The sequence below is a fragment of the Vombatus ursinus genome, unplaced genomic scaffold, assembly GCF_900497805.2.
Source record: "Vombatus ursinus unplaced genomic scaffold, bare-nosed wombat genome assembly UNPS02014779.1, whole genome shotgun sequence".
NCBI classification, from domain to species: domain Eukaryota; kingdom Metazoa; phylum Chordata; class Mammalia; order Diprotodontia; family Vombatidae; genus Vombatus; species Vombatus ursinus.
Genome location: NW_020954557.1, coordinates 59,581,947 through 59,600,893, shown reverse-complemented (window position 1 = coordinate 59,600,893; position 18,947 = coordinate 59,581,947). Strand labels below are relative to the sequence as shown.

General features: G+C 34.1%; 1 protein-coding gene across 3 annotated transcripts in view; it reads right to left on the bottom strand.

The window, feature by feature from the left end:
* The window catches only part of WDSUB1 (WD repeat, sterile alpha motif and U-box domain containing 1), an 81,570-nt gene that overhangs the window by 21,389 nt on the left and 41,234 nt on the right, over nt 1–18,947 (bottom strand). For 2 of the 3 annotated variants that reach the window (XM_027866158.1, XM_027866159.1), the window contains 4 exons: nt 11,011–11,051; nt 10,806–10,912; nt 9,974–10,153; nt 1,964–2,104 (listed from right to left, as the gene is read on the bottom strand). In XM_027866158.1, coding sequence (XP_027721959.1) covers nt 1,964–2,104; nt 9,974–10,153; nt 10,806–10,912; nt 11,011–11,051 — 469 coding nt within the window. The remainder of the gene's footprint in view (nt 1–1,963; nt 2,105–9,973; nt 10,154–10,805; nt 10,913–11,010; nt 11,052–18,947) is intronic. The other variant, XM_027866160.1, reaches the window with a different exon arrangement.

Sequence of the window (18,947 nt, the reverse complement as noted above, 5' to 3'; positions counted from 1 at the left end):
TAAATAACAGAACAGAGTTCTTATCAGTGGGTGATAGAGATTGTTATATAATGTATAGGGAATTTCACATGCAGAACCAGGCTTAGTGCTGGGGCACAGACTCTACAACTGCAAATCAAAAACATAAGGAGAAAAATAGTTTTAAAAAAACAAATTTATTTAATCATGTTTCTGGATTAATATATGGATGACATTATAGAATTCATTCTCAGTTTAGTGATTTTTAACTGAACAAGTTTGAGTAACTTATGCCAACAACAATTTTTATTCAAGGGTGACACTCTTCTTAGCTAAACTGATGTGCTTTTTCTTACATTATATTTGGAAGGAAAAAAAAAAAGGTTTTTCAAAATAGGCAAAGCTATTTAAGAATAGACAGCTGGTGGCACCGTGGATAGATCACTGGGCTGGGAGTTAGGAAGACCTTAGTTCAAATCTGGCCTCATGAACTCACTGGCTGTGAGACCCTGTGCAAGCAATTTAACTTCTGTTTGTTTCAGTTGACTCAACTGTAAAAAGGGGATAATATTAATAGCATTTGCTTTGCAGAGTTGTTGTGGGATCAAATGAGATAATATTTATAAAAACTGCTTTGGCACAGGGCCTGACACATAGTAAGCACTATCTAAATGTTTATTCCCTTCCTTTGCCTTTCCCCTATCATTATGTTGCATAACACTTTAGCTCCATTCAAGCCCAGATAGCTCCCTTGCAGAAAGACAAAGTGGAGAACAGGGTGCTTGCACTGGCATCAGGAAGCCTTGCTCTAATATTTGCTAGCTGTGTGACCTTGGGCAAATGATTTTACTTCTATAAGTCTCTTTTTCTTCATAGGTAAAATGGGGATAATAATAGTACCTCTCTAAGGGTTGTTGTGAGGATCATCCAAGTTCATTTAGGTAAGGCAAATTTTAAAACCCTACAAAAATGTAGCTAACCTTAAATACAGTAACATGAGAATAAGATTCATATTCTCAAATAAACAAAATTTTTTTCCCTAACAGAAATATTCACTCCAATACCAGTGGTGCATATTATAATAACTAACATTTGTACAGCATTTTAAAGTTTGTAAAACATTTGAAATATGTAACCTCAATTGATCCTCACAACTCTATAAGGCAGAATATTATATATAATTATTATTATTATATAGCATCATTTTCATTTTACCAATGAGAAAACAGGACAAGAAAGCATTATGACTTGCCAAGAGTCTGAGGGAGGATTCCAAGCTATCCAGCTGAGGTCTTCCTGACCCCAAGTTAAGCACTCTATCTCTGCCACACAGCTATCCCATGCATGTGGAGGATATATCAAAACAGAATAGGATTCCCTGATTTTGGCCAAGTAAATAAGCATTCAAGAAAAATATAGGAAAAAATCCAAAATAGTCACATCAAATTACTTCAGGTTAAAAAAATAGCATTATTGATTTTAAAAATATGATTTGTAAAATAGTTTTACCAAATTCAATATATTCTTATAAAAAAGTATAATTTGATTCTTATTTCTTTTAAAGACTAAAAAAGTATTAAAAATTTTGGTTAGTGGAGGCCATCATCATACAACTGGAATAGTTTATCAGAAATCTGTTTAAAACTTAATAAAAGAGTTCTTACTTTAGTATTTCGTGTTCCACAATTTGGTAACTTAACATGATTATCACAGGTTTAAATGAATCCATTATTAAGCAAACAAAAAATTTTGCATTTTTCTTCACAAAACAGCACAATGTTCAATTATTTATCATCCTACAGAACTAATCAGTTAAATAAATTATACCAGAATAAAGTTAACAGAAACATCTGAAAAAAAAATGGTTTAAAATTATGATGTACTTTAGCAAAGCAACCTTTCTAAACAAGGGACCTTAAACATTCTTCACATTTAAGTACACTTTGATGGATACTTTACGTTATTCAATATGTTTTGATAAATTTGGTATTGTTTCTATACATACCTGATGCAATGACAGGCTCTTTCATTACTTCCCTAGTTATTGGACATAGGAATTCATCTGGGATTCCAGAAGAAAGGGCTTCCACCTTTACTTTCAGCTCTTCGATTTTCCTCAATATTTTACTCCGCAGACCAAGAGATTCTGAAGAAAGATTAAAACTGTTAAATTCAGATGACTATGATTGACTAGGCAAGATTTCACTTAAAGTAACCAAAAACCTTCAGATAATACTTTCTCTTTTAATTAAGTCTCTTTTTAAAAAAAAAAAGAAATAACATTTTAATGTATTTTCAAAGACTACATTTTTGTTTACTTAAAGTAAGTTGGGGGGCAGCTAGGTGGCGCAGTGGATAGAGTACTGGCCCTGGACTCAGGAGGACCTGAGTTCAAATGCGGCCTCAGATACAAAACACTCACTAGCTGTGTGACCCTGGGCAAGTCACTTAACCCCATTGCCTAGCAAATAAAACAAAACAAAAAAAGAAAAACAAATAAAGTAAGCTAGAAGCATTAGAAAAATTTATTGTTAAGTCTTAGACTTTAAAAATTCCTAAAATTTCAAGTTGCCCTAAAGAACATACAACAAAAAATAGAATAATTCAATTTTCTTATTCACAAAATTAAACATTTCCCAACTATGGTTATCAAGATTTAAAAGTGTTGGCATCACTCTGAGAATTCCAAGTACAATACAGCATTATAATGGATATATATATTTTATAATATTTTGCATGACTATCTTCACTGCTCATTGATCTGTTACAGCATGATCACAGACAAAGTATAGAAGAAAAGTGTAAACAGGACATTCTGTTGACTTTGCCATTTTGGTTTTTATAAAAGTAGGTTTTACTGTTGCTAAGTAAAAAGGAAAAAAAGATAAAAATACCATCAGCCAGGTTTGTAGAGTGTTTCCAAGGGAAAAGGGAGAAAAATGGGGTGAAAATGGAGGGGGAGAGGGAGAAAGTGAAGTAACTCCCATAAAAAGAATATAAGCTTCTAAACAAATCAAACTGAGAAAATAATGAAAACACACTAGCAAACTGTTAATGTTGCCTATGAAATTCTCTTAACAGAGTCCCAAATTAAGACCTTACGATATTTAAAATAAAGCACTAGAAAAAAATAAAGGATTTCTTCATGGGACATGACACTACTTGAAACTATTTCTTCTATGGCTTTATGACTCCATAAAAAATTCCTTGGATTCTCTGTCATTAGTCTCAAGAGGAAAATTATCCTATGTAAAAGCATCTAAGTCTGAGCTATTCTTTTCTTCTTTAGTTTTAAATAGTTACTAAAATTCAAGGTTATACATGAAAATGAAACATTACAATCATATACCTCAACTTTCAACAAGTACTTATTAAGTATTTACTATACGCTAGGCACTAGACCACATGCTAGGGACACAAAGGCATTATCCTTGCCTGTGTGTGTGTGACACACACACACACACACACAATATAAATAACTATATATAACTGTATATATACACACACACACATATACACACATACAATATAAATGGAAGGTAATTTCAGAGGCAAGGGACTTGTTGGGGGGGAGGCTTGGGAGGAAAGATGGGAAAGAGAGAAAATAAATTTCTAATTGAAAAAATTAGTATAAAAAGAAAACAAAAAATACTCTTGTAATAGTAAAAGGAGGATTTTAGCCAAGTCTCAAAGAAATCTAGGGAGGCTAAGGAGGTAGCCAACTTAGGAACAAGTTGTATTCCAAAAGTTCATTTGTTAAGGAAGCTGTGTGGAAAAAAGAAACTATTTTTTCTCTATAGAAATGATATTATAGAGTGTTTAAGTTCCTAGGCTGGCCACTAAAACCTCAGACTTATCTTATAGCTTAATTACTAATGAATACTATAAGCCTGTATTGAGTCTTAACTGTAGAGTATAAGTGATATAAGAGGAGTAAAAATTTAAACGTTTTCCTATGCTTTGTAAGGGGTAGCCCCATACAAAAAAAGCTGTAGTAAGCAAATTCTGTCTCTGATGCTTTCAGCACTCCCTCCTCTTCTCTTGCCCCCTATAGCCTCATGCTGTCCAAAGCCCACAATTACAGCATTTCATCTAGCCTTGTTCTTGCCAGAGTGGAAGAGGTTTTTCCAGGTTTGATCAGACTGAATCCCATGGATGACTACTGGGACATAGGAGGAGTGAGCCAACAAATGATAGTTTTTCACACATCAAATTCCTTCAGACTGTGTTTCATTCTCACCTCACTTAGAATCCCTAGCTTCCCTCAAAGGTCGGCTCCTGCCTCTTATGATAGGATGCCTTTCTTGATCTCTCCAGGTGCTACTACTACCTCCACTTCCTCCCCACCAAAAGTCTTATGTTTATTTTGTATATATTTTCTGTTTACTCATGTGTAGTCTTCCCCAAGACAACATTAGTTTCTGGAGGGTAGAAGTTGTGCCATTTTTACCTTTGTACTCCTAGCACCCTCACAGTGACTGGCCCAGAGTAGACACCTAATAAATGCCTGCTGACTGAATGACTGAAAGGTGTCACGCAAGTATAAGAGTTAAAACATATATGTTCCAGCAGCTAATTATTTCTGGTTTATTCAGACAGTATGGAGGTCCACAGTGGAGTGGAATGAAATTTAATCTAGAGAGCATTCAGAATGAGCAAGCTGGGGCTGGGGGAAAGAGCTGAGCAGCTGACAAGAGGGGAAGAAAGAAGCATAATTAATGATCTAGGTACAAAATTAGAGAAGCTTAAGGGGTTAGCAATGCAACGGTCAGACCGAGGTAAGAAGCAACCACTGTTATCTCTCTTTTCCATCCCTAGAAGAGGAGCTCTAACTTGACACTAAAGCAAAAATTCTTAACCTTTTTTTGTGTCATGGACCCTTCAGTGGCAGTCTGGTGAAGTCTATGAATGATTCAGAATAATGTCTCTAAATGCATAGATAAAATACATAGAATTACAGGAAACCAATTATATTGAAATACACTTATCAAAATGTTACAAAAAAATAAATTTACACATTGCTCAGGATAAGAGCCTCTGTCCTAAAAGGAGCCCAATACCCTTCTCCCCAACCCTGTCTCCACAAGCAAACACAGCCTCCCTTAATACAGTGTCATCCGTTTCCTTATCTGTCTCAAGTTTTTCACATGGTAATGACACCTGGGAACGTGGTGGTATGACTCTAAGCAGGAATATCCATTTTAATATACATGTTGTTTATACGTAAGATGTTTTGTAAAGTGGGGACTATCTATATAATAAACCTTGTTCTTAGATCTTGGTTAATCTTGAGAATTAAATGTCTGAATTAATAGAAACTATTAAAATTGGAAAGCAAGGTTTACCTCTATCATTTTAGAAAGCTGTTACATGCAAAAATTACTTTAAAAATATAATTCAGAATTTAACAAAACTGTAAAATATGACATTCACTTAAAAATTAAATTAATGTAAAATGAGCATTTATTCAGCCAAATATACTACTTTATTTTATATTTATTTTTAACAGTCCCACTAGTATGAAAGATATGTGTATAAATCAAGGTCAATTTTTAGAAAAGTTTGCAAATCAATGACAAAAAATGTTTCTCAATAATCTGTATTCTAAAACTATTCTAAGAGATCAATTTTTCATTTTATTTCTAAGTACTTCATTTTTGAGGAGCCTATACAAATAAGCTTACACATAAGCTGCTGTGGAAGCCAGTGGTATAATATTCGGACTCTTAATTTAAATATTTCTTGGTTTGGGGAGATGTATAGTTTGGTTGCTCCAGATGATTAATGTAATGAAGCATATTACTGCAGTTCAGTTTGGTAGATGAAACTTTTACTGATTCAACAATTAGTCTTATAGAAACAAAAAAAATTTAACACACCGCTTTCACATAACAGCTTTTTGTAGTACTTACCTACTACCTTTGTGCATCAACCATCAATGAGAAAACATTCTCCTATTATTTTCATAGGTCAGAGATAAAAGAGTTGAAATTTTTTCCAAAGCTTTGAATGGAAAGACAGTATAGATATAGAGCTGGAAGGTACCTTAGATGCCAAGTTCAACCACATAATTTTAAAGATAATGAAACTGAGGCCTAGGGAAGCTATATAACTTACCCAAGGTGACAAAGGGTAATAGGTGTCACAGGTTGGATTTTTACTTAAATTCTCTGAAGACAGAACCAGAGCTCTTTCTAGTCTACCAAATAATGATAATTTTTTAGGGGGCTATCTTAAAGTCAATGGGAATGTAAAATACACACAAAAGTATAATACTGAAAAACTTATCAGAATAACTAACTATCTAAAAGCAACAAAAGCAAACATCTTTTTGGTGATACTCAACTAATAAAACCATTACTTTAAGATAAGATACCAGGACAATATAGTCTGTTAAGTAAAATGGAAAGGTCTATCTACTTTCAAGACAAGGTTGCAGATTAAGAGGAATCTTCTCTGACAGCAACCATCTTGTCATGAAATTGAGTGCAAAAAAAAAATCTCCCCTGAAAATATTTTTATTTCTCCATAAGCTCAGAGAAGTAAAAGCAGAGGACACAGAAAGATCTTTAGCAAAACCTTAATTTTTCCAAGAACGAAGAAAAGTGAGCCATTGATTCACGCATGAAGAATCAATCCATCAAGAATTAATGTATCCCACACTGCATTACAGGCTGGGGAAACAAAGAAACAATCTCTGTTCCCATGGAACCTATATTCCATTAAGAAGATGTGCATACTTTGTATAAATATATTAAAATAAATACAAGATAATTATGGCAAGGAAGGTTCTGGCAGCTTGGGCAGAAGGATAAGGAAAGACTTCATGTACAAAGTGATCTTTGAGCAGATCTTTGAAAGAAAATAAAGACTGTAAGAAGCATATATAGTGAAGACGTGCATTCCACGCCAGAGGAGCACCCTGTGCAAAGGCCTGGAGAAAAGATAGGAAAGGAAAGAATGGACAAGTATGTGATCTATTGCAATTTTAGGTTTATAGCAAGCAACATCCAAACTTGTTAAAGTCACTTCTGAAAATGGATACTCTCTCTCAAATGTCAGGAAAACCAGCAACTTTGATCTTTACCATCACCTGTGCCTACCTGCTATAGGGAAATTTATATTTGTATAAATTTCTTGAAAGAGCTAAGAAGTAGCCTTAAAGTCTTCCCAAAGTGTATTCAAACACTCTTGTTAAACATCTCTATGGAATCTCTCCAGAATTTGATTTCTCTGTTGAAGTAATACTTTACCTTATTTAATGTAGCAGTAGAAAATAAATTCTGAAGGTAAAAATTTTGTACAGTATATTATGACAGCATATAATATTTAAAAATTTACAAATGAATTATTACACTGCCCTGTTTAATTGATTCTTTATGCTATTTAGAAAACTTTATATGATTCAACATAAATTTATACTTAAATTTCTTTTAAATTCTATTTCTGGTTATTTTTCTAAAAAAAAAAAATTCTTCAGGATGTGATTCTATGTTTCAATGGGAAATCAATTTATGTCATTCAACTTATAGTGTCTCTTCCAGGTATGTAAACTTCCATACATATGAGGTGTCGGTATAATTATTAAAATACATATAATACATATGTAATCTCTGCATGGACATTCTCTATTACATGCCAAAATATAGGAGTAATGAGGAGCTGTCCCACATCTAATTTATTAGCAGGAGCCTCCAGTGCCAGGCAGCACCTAGCCATTCACTACGAAGCAATGACTTTCCTCTGGCAAAAAAATAAGCACCACCCCAGAAAGAAACCAACACCTCTGCTCAGCTAAAAGCATTCTTTTCCAACAGGTGTATGAGTTAGCAGCAGCTCCTTAATATAGAACCTACAAAATTCTCTTTCAAATAAAAAATCTAACATCCAGGTTGTTCAACTCATTTAAAAATGCTCTATTTTAAGTGTCAAGCACAACAGATACGCTACTCTAGTTTTTAACAGTCCAATGCATTCTACTCATTCTACTTTGGTGCACAATTAATAAGCTTTCTTCATATGAAGAGTATTAAATGGAATTCAAATATAGTCACATTGATGCAGGGGCTGTTTTATCTGTTCTGCCACAAAGGAAAAATGTAAAATAGTTCTGCATTTGAGGATTATAAAGTGAAATCTCATTAGCATATTCCTCATTATCACATTTTGCTGTGCAGCACATTTTTTCAATGCTTAGACACAATCTTAGACCCCATTAGTACATTTTCCTGCAGTGTCTTATTTAGTTTTCTGAAAACTCAAATACTAGTAGGATTTCACTACAGCTTAAAATAGCACCTGTGGAAGATTAAAGTTTAGAAACTTAAGAATTTTTCAAGATTTCCAGAATACTGTAGGAAAATAAAATCCTTATCCTACTTAGTAAAAGTGTTAAATGTGCTGAGCATGCTAAATTCTTGAGCTTTGGTGACAAATGAACAGTTATATATTTACTGAAATATTTTCAGACAAAATATCACCTACTGCAATTTTCTTCAATTAGACAACCACAAAGTTAAGATAGTAATGAGATATTGCTCAATTTTTTGCTTACATCTGATAATGGCAAAACCCAATTCACTGTACTTTCCAATGAAATTATTTTGTGTCAGATCAGAAATTTTTTTTTTTAAACCACACTGATGATCTCTTGGTTCTAAAAAAAAAATCATCTTATTTTCATTAGAACTTATTACTGTTATATTTGTAACCATCTTTTATAAACTGGAAATGACTACTTTTTCTTGCAAAATAATTTTATTTCACATGGTAACATTAGTGGCTTGTTATGGTACAGTAAAACTCTTATAATTCAGGACCTACATAATTAGAATCCTCATCTAAGTAGACTATATACTCTTATTTTTAGGAGGGAAAGGCAAATAATAAACTAAGATTTCAGAGTCCAAAAACCAAGTTCCAGGGTATGTCCTGGAGTCAGTCCACTTGATACCTTGAACAATTATAATATTATAAAATAAAAAATCCTAAAGTTAGAAGGCACTTCAAAAGCCATACAGTTCAACCCAAACCTAAAGTTTTAATCTCTTTCTATATCATCCCAAAGCATAGCTGTTTGCTTAAAAAACTATATAGTAAAAGGGACTCATTCCATTCTGGACAGAAGTGAGTCCAAATCTGCTTTATTGTGACTTTTACCTGAGGATAATAGAATGAGGTTAATACCTCTTCCACATATTCACATTATAACAATAATGAACTGCAAGATTCTTAATCATCAAACATTTAGTTATATTAATAATTTTCTTATTAATAATGTAAGAAAATATACTAGTACACTCTAGAAAGATTTTCAACAACAGAAGGTTTCTGATTAACCAGAGTTCCCTGCTGACCAGGAATTATGATTAATCAAAATTCTACTCTATAATATGTACGTAGTAGGTAACTGAATTATGCTTGGTTAAAACATCGTATTTGAACTTTAGGTAAATCAGGCAAAGCTCACAGCTTTGCTTTTTCTTGCATTAAAAGGTTATACTTCCAAATCATAACAGCCAATTGTCTTACAGATGTGTGCGGTTGATCATAAGTCTCCACTAGTGGAAAAACAATTCAATATATATGTACTGCAGGTGGTGGGTGTCATATGATGCATCATAATGCAGTCCAGGCTAACAATCCCCAGGTAACTAGAATCATTCCAATTTGGCCTAGCCTAGCCTAGCCCAACTAGGGACAGGGAAAGGAGTCCTTACTAAAGTGAGTCTATTTTTGATTTTCATGTATATAGACTCATTAAATTGTTTTTTCCACTGACATGCCAATTACACTATGTAGACTGAGGTTGTACCATAATTAAATATTCCTTCTTATTTGTAATTTCAGTTAGTTCTTAAGGTTGTTATTACAAATTAAATACATAAATACAACAATAGTACATATGTTAGCATATCTAGAGAAAAACAGTTTGATACAATTGGATACAACTTTCCAGAAAGTACTTATACATAATCTTTCCTTATGTAAAACTGTCTTTTTTTATTAATCTTACCAATTTTTAAGTCATCAGTCAGACTTTGTTTCGTAAGATTCAACAGTTCTTTGCCATCAATGTTGTTCATCTTGAAAATATTAACAAGGTCTTTTAAACCTTGTGCACAAAGCCATAATGAAACTTCTTCCTCTGACCAATCTTCAATAAATTGCTTTGGTTCATCTTCTGGCCTACCTGCTTGAGAAACCATGAGGAAAAAAGCAAATACAATATGTATAATTTAAAATGCATTTCCTTAAAATTTTTTACTTACTTCACAAAGTTATTTAAATTTCCTTAATTTTTCATTCCATTATTTAATACCTTCCAGAAGATTCAAAATGAAATATTTTTCCTTGTACCTTTTCTTTTTCACCTGATACATGTGTTTTTTCTTCTATTTTAAGATTGAACAAGGTGTTCTATTTGCCCTCTTGTTTGTGTATCAGTATAGAGGTCTGTACAACTGACAAAAACAGGAGTCAGTAAGTTAGCTGCTCCTACTGCCTCGAGTGGCCAAAATGAGGTCAAGAAAATATATTATTTCTATTCTCTCTGTAAACTGTTTATTCTTAAACAGAGAATTCTATAAAAATTATGGAAATGGATATTGTGAGAAAATATTTAAACATGCACACAATCAGACACCAAAGGCACTTTCCTACAGTTTTAATGTACTTCTAGCTATTAATTCTGACCTCTCCGAAAGGATTTTAAAAATTATAATAAATCTGTATTTCATGTTTTATATTAAGGAAAGCAATTTGAACAACTTGTCACAAGATTTACTGTGTTCCCAAACTAAATGCTGAAAGGGGCGAGCTAGGTTAGAGATAATATCCCTACTAACCTTGACAATGTGCTTTCAGCTCAAATTGCCAGATGTTCACTGTTTTGTCCATTGACCCAGTAGCAAGTAAAAGACTATTGGGTGCAAAGGCACAGCTTGTAACATACCTAGGAAAGAAAAAGAACTAGGGAATTTAATATCATATGTTTTCTAAATAAGAATTTTTCTTGAATAATAGTTATAAAAAGTGATGTTAAGGTCACACCTGGTATGATGAGTCAAAGTGTGAAGTATGCTCCCAGTATTCTGAAAAATGGAAAAAAAAAGTCTTATGATTGTATAGGCAAGAAGAAATTTGTTATTTTTTTTCCTGAATTTAAGTTTACCGCATATAGTTTATGTCTGTGTTCTATATGGCATCTATCTTTGATATTAATGATAAAGAAAAATAATTAAGAAAAAATAATGAAATAGTAGGCCCCAATACTAAAATTTGCCAGCTATCTGTATATTCTTTCAAAATCAACATTTCTAAGGTACATAGGTGGTAAGGTGGATAGAGCATTGGGCTTGGAGTCAGGAAGCCCTAAGTTCAAATCTGGCCTCTAATACTTAAGAGCTGTGTAATCCTGGACAAGTTAGTTAACCTCTATTTGCTTCAGTTTCCTCATCTATAAAATGGAGATAATAATACCACCTGCCACTCTGGGTTATGGCAAGGATCAAATAAGAGAATAATTGTAAAGAACTTAGAACAATACCTGGAACACGGTGAGTCCTATATAAATGTTAGCTAATCATCATCATCATCATTATCACCTTCATCATCTCTGTTTACCAACCACTAGGACTCATCAGATTCTTTGATTTTATGGCTCCTTACCTCCTTGATTTTAGTGACTTACACCTTCAGTTCATATGCCAACACAGCAATGTCAACGTGAGTTTAAGGTTATTAGCTAATGTGATCATGTAGACCAGATTTAAATTCATGTCTCTTCTGATCCCAAATACAGCACTCTTTCTATTATACCACACTGATTAAAAACAAAAACAAAGGCATTTAGGAGATACAAAACAAGGACAGGCAACTGAAATTTTATTTAACAAGTGGTATGGTCATGTAAGAATGGTAAATTTCATAACTAGAAAAGACTGGTAATAACAGTTAAGAACAAAGAAAAAGGTGGTGGTACAAGCCAGGCTGCAGCCAAGAGGAATATTAAAGGACAGAATCACTACTTTTAATGGATGAGATAATGATGAAGAATGGCACAACTAACTTTCTGTTCTAATTCTTTTTTCATACTATGGACAATGGCTTTCAACACTAGGAAAAAGGGAATAAAACTGATCAGGGAATTGAAACCCATGATAAATGAAGAGATGGCAAGAGAACAACTAGTTGGACTACTGAGCTCTGACAAGTAGTTATATCACCTTGAACAAATCTTAACCTCTCTGAGCCTCAGTTTTCTCATTTGTAAAGTGTGAATAATAATACACTATCTCTCTCCCTCCCGATTATTGGGAGAACATTTTGTAAACCTTAAAATGCTATGTAGATCTGGAACTTCCAGAAGTCAAGATGGCAGAGCGAGCAGTAGATCGCTGTCCCTCTCCCATTCTCATCTCCGAACACCCATAAAATGGCACCCCAGAACAGATCATGGAACAGTGGAGCCAGCAGAAAGATGTGGCAGAGCAGTCTTTTGATTCAGAAGACTTAGAGAATAAGGCAAATAAGGTCCATATCACTTGAGTAAAAGGGGAGCACATTTCCAGTATAGGAAGCATCCCAGAAAGTCCATGGTAGACTCCACCTCAACAAACCAGCAGGAGATTCTGAGCCCCAGAGTGGTAGAAAAGGCAAATGCCAACACCAGGACCCCCCACACACCTTAGCACATCCAGGGGAACCAGAAGACTCCAGCTTGGAGAACCACTACATGTGCCAGTGCAGCCCCAGGCAGAAAGGCATCCTCCAGCAGCAGACCTCCCAGTGATTCAGTGCAGTCCTGGGCGGGCAGGCATCTTCCAGCAGCCAGACATCCCCATACTTCAGCACAGTCCCAGGGAAACTCAGAAAAACATCTGGTCTCAGCATACGCCAAACGCTACCGTTAAGACCCTAGCTCTGCATCAGGTAAGCTGCCAGACACCTGTAGCCTCCAGCAGCCAGTGCCTGAGGCCCTAGGGAACAAAGCTAGTGACTAGGCCCCTGGACAACAGCATAAGAAGCTTGGGACAGTACCCCCTGTGCTCCAGCAGGAGAGCTCAACTTTAAAAGCCACAAAATCGGCCAAAAAATGAGCAAGAAGTAAAAACAAACACTGACTATAGACTCTTTCTATGAGGACAGGGAAGATCAAAACACAAACTCAGAAGAGGTCAACCATGTCAATATACCCACATCTGAAACCTCAAAGGGGAATATGAACTGGTCTCAAGCCTAAAAAACCTTCTTGAAAGAGCTCAAGAAGGATTTTAAAAGTCAAATAAGAGAGGTAGAAGAAAAACTGAAAAAAAAGAAATAAGGGGTGTTGGAAAAGAGAGTCAACAGCATGGAAAAGAAAGGACAAAAATTGAACACAGAAAATAATTACTTAAAAAAATACAGTTGGCCAGATGGAAAAAAAAAAAATCACTGAAGAAAACAACTCCTTAAAAAGTAGATTTGGCCAAATGGAAAAGGAGGTACAAAAACTCACTGAAGAGAAGACCTCCTTAAAAAGTAGAATTGGCCAAATGGAAAAGAAGGGACAAAAGCTAACCGAAGAAAACAATTCCTTAAAATTAGCATTGGGCAAATGGGAGCTAATGACTATGAGACATCAAGAATCAGTCAAACAAATTCAAAAGAACGAAGAAATAGAAGAAAATGTAAAATACCTCATTGGAGAAACAACTGACCTGGCAAACAGTTCCAGGAGAGATAATTTAAGAATTATTGGTCTACCTGCAAGCTATGATAAAAAAAATGAGCCTGGACAGCATCTTTCGAGAAATTATCAAAGAAAACTGCCCTGAATCCTAGAACCAGAGGGTAAAATAGTCATCAAAAGAATACACCAATCATCTCCTGAAAGAGACTCCAAAATAAAAACTCCAAGGAATACCATAGCCAAATTCCAGAATTATCAGGTCAAGGAGAAAATACTGCAAGCAGCCAGAAAGAAAAAATTTAAATATTGTGGAACTACAGTTAGGATTACACAGGACTTAACAGCTTCTACATTAAAGGATCACAGGGCCTGGAATATGATATTGTGGAAGGCAAAGGAACTTGGACTACAACCAAGTATCAATTATCCAGCAAAATTGAGTATAATCTGTTAGAGGAAAAAATGGACATTCAATGATATAGTGGACTTTCAATAATTCCTGATAAGAAAAAAACCCCAGCACTGAACAGAAAATTCAATCTTCAAATACAAGACTCAAGAGAAGCATAAAAAGATAAACAGGAAAGAAAAAAAAAAGATTATTCAATAAGGTTAAATTGTTTACATCCCTACACAAGAAGATGATACTTGTAACTCTTGAGAACTGCATCTTTACTATGGCATTTAGAAGACAGAGGGTGTTTAATATATAAGTTGAATTTAATTTAATAAGTTAAATTTAATGTGATGATAAAAATAAATAATCAAGGGGCAAAAAAAAAAGGATCATACTGGGAGAAGAGGAAAGGGGGAGGCAGAATAGGGTAAATTATATCAGAGGAAGAGGTGTAAAGACCTATTACAGTAGAGGGAAAGAAGGGAGTTGGGTGAGCATTGTTTGAACCTTACTCTTATCGAATTTGGCTCAAAGAGGGAATAACACACACATTTGGTTGGTTATAGAAACCTATCACACTCAATAGGGAAGTAGAAGGAGAAAGGGGAAAGAAAAGGGAGGGGGTGGATAGAAGGCAGGAAAGAAGGGACAGAAGAAGCAGTAGGGGAAAAGGGAAAGAAAAGGGAGAGGAGCGGATAGAAGGGAGGGGAGATCAAGAGAGGCCATGGTCAGAAGCAAAACACTGGTGAGAGGTGAAAGGAGAGAGAAAAGTATAAATGGGCAGAAAATAGGATGAAGAGAAAAACACAGTTAGTAATCATAACTATGAATGTGAATGGGATGAACTCTCCCATAAAACAGAAGCAGACAGAGTGGATTAAAAACCAGAATCCTACAATATGTTGTTTACAAGAAACATATTTGAAGCAGACAGATACACACCGAGTAAAGGTTAAAGGCTGGAGCAGAATATATTATGCTTCAGCTGAAGTAAAAAAAAAAAAAAGCAAAAAAAAAAAAACCAGGGGTAGCAATCCTGATCTCAGACAAAGTAAAAGCAAAAATAGATCTAATTAAAAGAGATGAAGAAGGAAATTATGTCCTGCTAAAAGGCACTCACAGGATGCAGCCAAAGAGGTTGTTAGGGGGAAATTTTATATCTCTAAATGCTTACATAAATATAATAGAGAAAGAAGAGATCAATGAATTGGGTATGCAACTAAAAAAGCTAGAAAAATAACAAATTAAAAATCCCCAATTAAATACCAAATTAGAAATCCTGAAAACCAAAGAAGAGATTAATAAAACTGAAATTAAGAAAACTATTTAACTAATAAATAAAACTAGGAGCTCACTTTATAAAAATGACAGATAAACCTTTGGTTAATTTAATTAAAAAAAAGAAGAAAACCAAATTACCAGTATCAAAAATGAAAAGGGTGAATTCACCACCAATGAAGATGAAATTAAAACAACAACTAGGAACTATTTTGCCCAAATATATGCCGATAAATCTGACAATCTATGTGAAATGGATGAATATTTACAAAAATATAAATTGCCCAGATTAACAGAAGAGGAAATAAAATACTCAAAATGACCCCATTGCAGAAAAAGAAATTGAACAAACCATCAATGAACTCTCCAAGAAAAAAATCTCCAGAGCCAGATGGATTTACAAGTGAATTCTACCAAACATTTAACAACAATTGATTCCAATACTATGTAAACTATATGGAAAAACAGGCAAAGAAGGAGTCCTACCAAATTCTTTTTATGATACAAACATGGTGCTGATACCTAAACCAAGAAGAGCCAAAACAGAGAAAGAAAATTATAGACCAATATCACTAATGAATATAGATGCAAAAATTTTAAATAAAATATTAGCAAAGACATTACAGCAATTTATCACAAGGATAATACACTATGACCAGACGGGATTTATACCAGTAATACAGGGCTGGTTCAATATTAGGAAAACTATCAGCATAATTGACCATATCAATAACAAAATTAACAGAAATCATATGATTATCTCAATCGATACAGAAAAAGCTTTTGACAAAATATAACACTCGTTCCTATTAAAAACACTAGAGAGCATAGGACTAAATGGAGTCTTCCTTAAAATAAGTAGCATCTACCTAAAACCATCAGCAAGCATTATATGTAATGGCGATAAGCTAGAAGCATTTCCAATAAGACTGGGGGTGAAATAAGGATGTCCATTATCACCACTGTTGTTCAATATTGTACTAGGAAACATTAGCTTTAGCAATAAGAGAAGAAAAAGAAATTGAGGAAGAAACAAAGAGATCACTCTTTGCAGATGATATGATGATATACTTAGAGAATCCTAGACAATCAACTAAAAACTACTTGAAATAATTAACAATTTTAGTAAAGGTGCAGGATACATAAAATAAACCCACATAAATCATCAGCATTTCTTTATATTACTAACAATATCCAGCAGCAAGAGATAGAAAGAGAAATTTAACTGGAGACAATATAAAATATTTGGGTGTCTACCTGCAGAGACAAACTGAGAAACTATGTGAACATAATTACAAAAAACTTTTCACATAAATAAAGTCAGATCTAAATAACTAGAAAAATATCAGTTGCTCATGGGTAGGCCAAGCTAATATAATAAAAATGACAATTCTACCTAAGTTAATTTACTTATTCAGTGTCATACCAATCAAGCTGCCAAAAAATTATTTTATAGAGCTAGAAAAAAGAGTAACAAAATTCATCTGGAAGAACAAAAGGTCCAGGATATCAAGGAAATTAATGAAAAGGAATGCAAGGGAAGGTGGCCTAGCCATACCAGATCTAAAACTGTATCATAAAGCAGCAATCATCAAAACTATTTGGTACTGGCTAAGAAGCACAGTGGTGGATCAGTGGAACAGGTTGGGTACACAAAACACAGTAGTCAATGACTATAGTAATCTATTGTTTGATAAACCCAAAGACTCCAGCTTCTGGGATAAGAACTCATAATATTACTGCTGGGAAAACTGGAAAACAATATGGCAGAAACTAGGCATAGACCAACATCTTACACCATATACCAAGATAAGGTCAAAATGGATAGACATAAAGGGTGAAACTACAAGCAAATTAGGAGAGCAAGGAATAGTACCTGCCAGATCTACGGAGAAGGCAGGAATTTATGACCAAACAAGAGATGACGAACATTATGAAATGCAAAATGGATAATTTTGATTACATTGAGTTAAAAAGGTTTTGCACAAAGTCAATGCAACCAAGATTAGAAGGAAAGCAGAAAGATGGGAAACAATTTTTATAGCAAGTGTCTCTGATAAAGACCTCATTTCTAAAATATATAGGCAACTGAGTCAAATCTGTAAGAATACAAGTCATTCCCCAATTGAAAGGTGGTCAAAAGATATGAATAGACAGTTTTCAGATGAAGAAATTAAAGCTATCTACAGTAATATGAAAAAATGCTCTGAATCACTACTGACTAGAAAAATGCAAATTAAAACAACTCTGAGGTATCACATCACAGCTATCAGATTGGCTAACTTGGCAAAACAAGAAAATGATAAATGTTGGAGATGTGGGAAAATCAGAACACTAATGCATTGTTGGTGGAGCTGTGAACTGATCCAACCATTCTGGAGAACAATGTGGAACTATGCTCAAAAGGCTTTAAAACTGTGCATACTCTTTGATCCAGCAATACCACCCCTAGGTCTGTATCCCAAAGAGATCATCAAAAAGTGAAAAGGATCCACATGTACAAAAATATTTATAGCAGCTCTTTTTGTGGTGCCAAAGAATTGGAAATTAAGGAGATGTCCATCAATTGAGGAATAGCTAAACAAGTTGTGGTATATGAATGTAATGGAATACTATTGTTTCATAAGAAACGGTGGGCAGGTGGACTTCAGAAAAACCTGAAAAGACTTACATGAACTGATGCTGAGTGAAATAAGCAGAACCAGGAGAACACTATACACACAGCAACACTGTGTGATGACTGATTTTGTCAGACTTAGCTCTTCTAAGCAACACAATGATCTGAGAGAATTCCAAAAAATGCTATCTACATGTGATCTGCAAAATGAATCTCACTGTACAAAAATACTAATGATTAAGGCAAAAAATGTAGAGTGGAAAGGGCAGCTTGATACAATCTGCAAAAATGCAGATCAAAGCAAGTTATTTTCTCTTTTTCTGTTGTTGTTCTTTGTTTTTTCTTTCTCATGGTTTTTCCTTTTGATTTTTCTTTCACAGCATGACTAATGTAGAAATATGTTTAATATGATCATACATGTATAGCTAATATCAGATTGCATGCTGTCTTGGGGAGGGGAAAAAATTTAGAACTTAAAATCATATAAAAGTGAATGTTGAAAACTAAAAGTGAATAAATACATAAATTTTTTTTTAAATGCTATGTAAGTTTAAGTTATTGGTATTACCACAGTCTAAGACAGGTGTCAAATAAATGGCATACAATAGCCCCATGTGGCCCAAAACAGATTAAAATGTAATTGGGAAATACTCAACAAAGTTAATAAAAATATTATAAAAACAGATGTTAATAAGAGGTTTTGTAAGTCAATATGCACCCATAGGCACTGTTATATCCAACTTAGTGGCCATTGTTTCTATTTGGGTTTGACACCACTGGTCGAGTAGACAGTCAATAAGTACCTGAAAAGTATTTGCAGTGGAAATGGAAAAGAGAGAAAGGAATAGAAAGATATTATAGAGACAGAATCAATAGAACTTACCAACTGACTGGATTTGAGAAATAAGAAAGAGGGAAGAGTTAAGTATGACTCTAAGGTTTTGAGCAGAGTGAGTGAAACACAATGACATCAAAAGAAATAGTTTTTGGAAAAAAGGCAGGTTTTCAAGAGTGGAATTGACTTT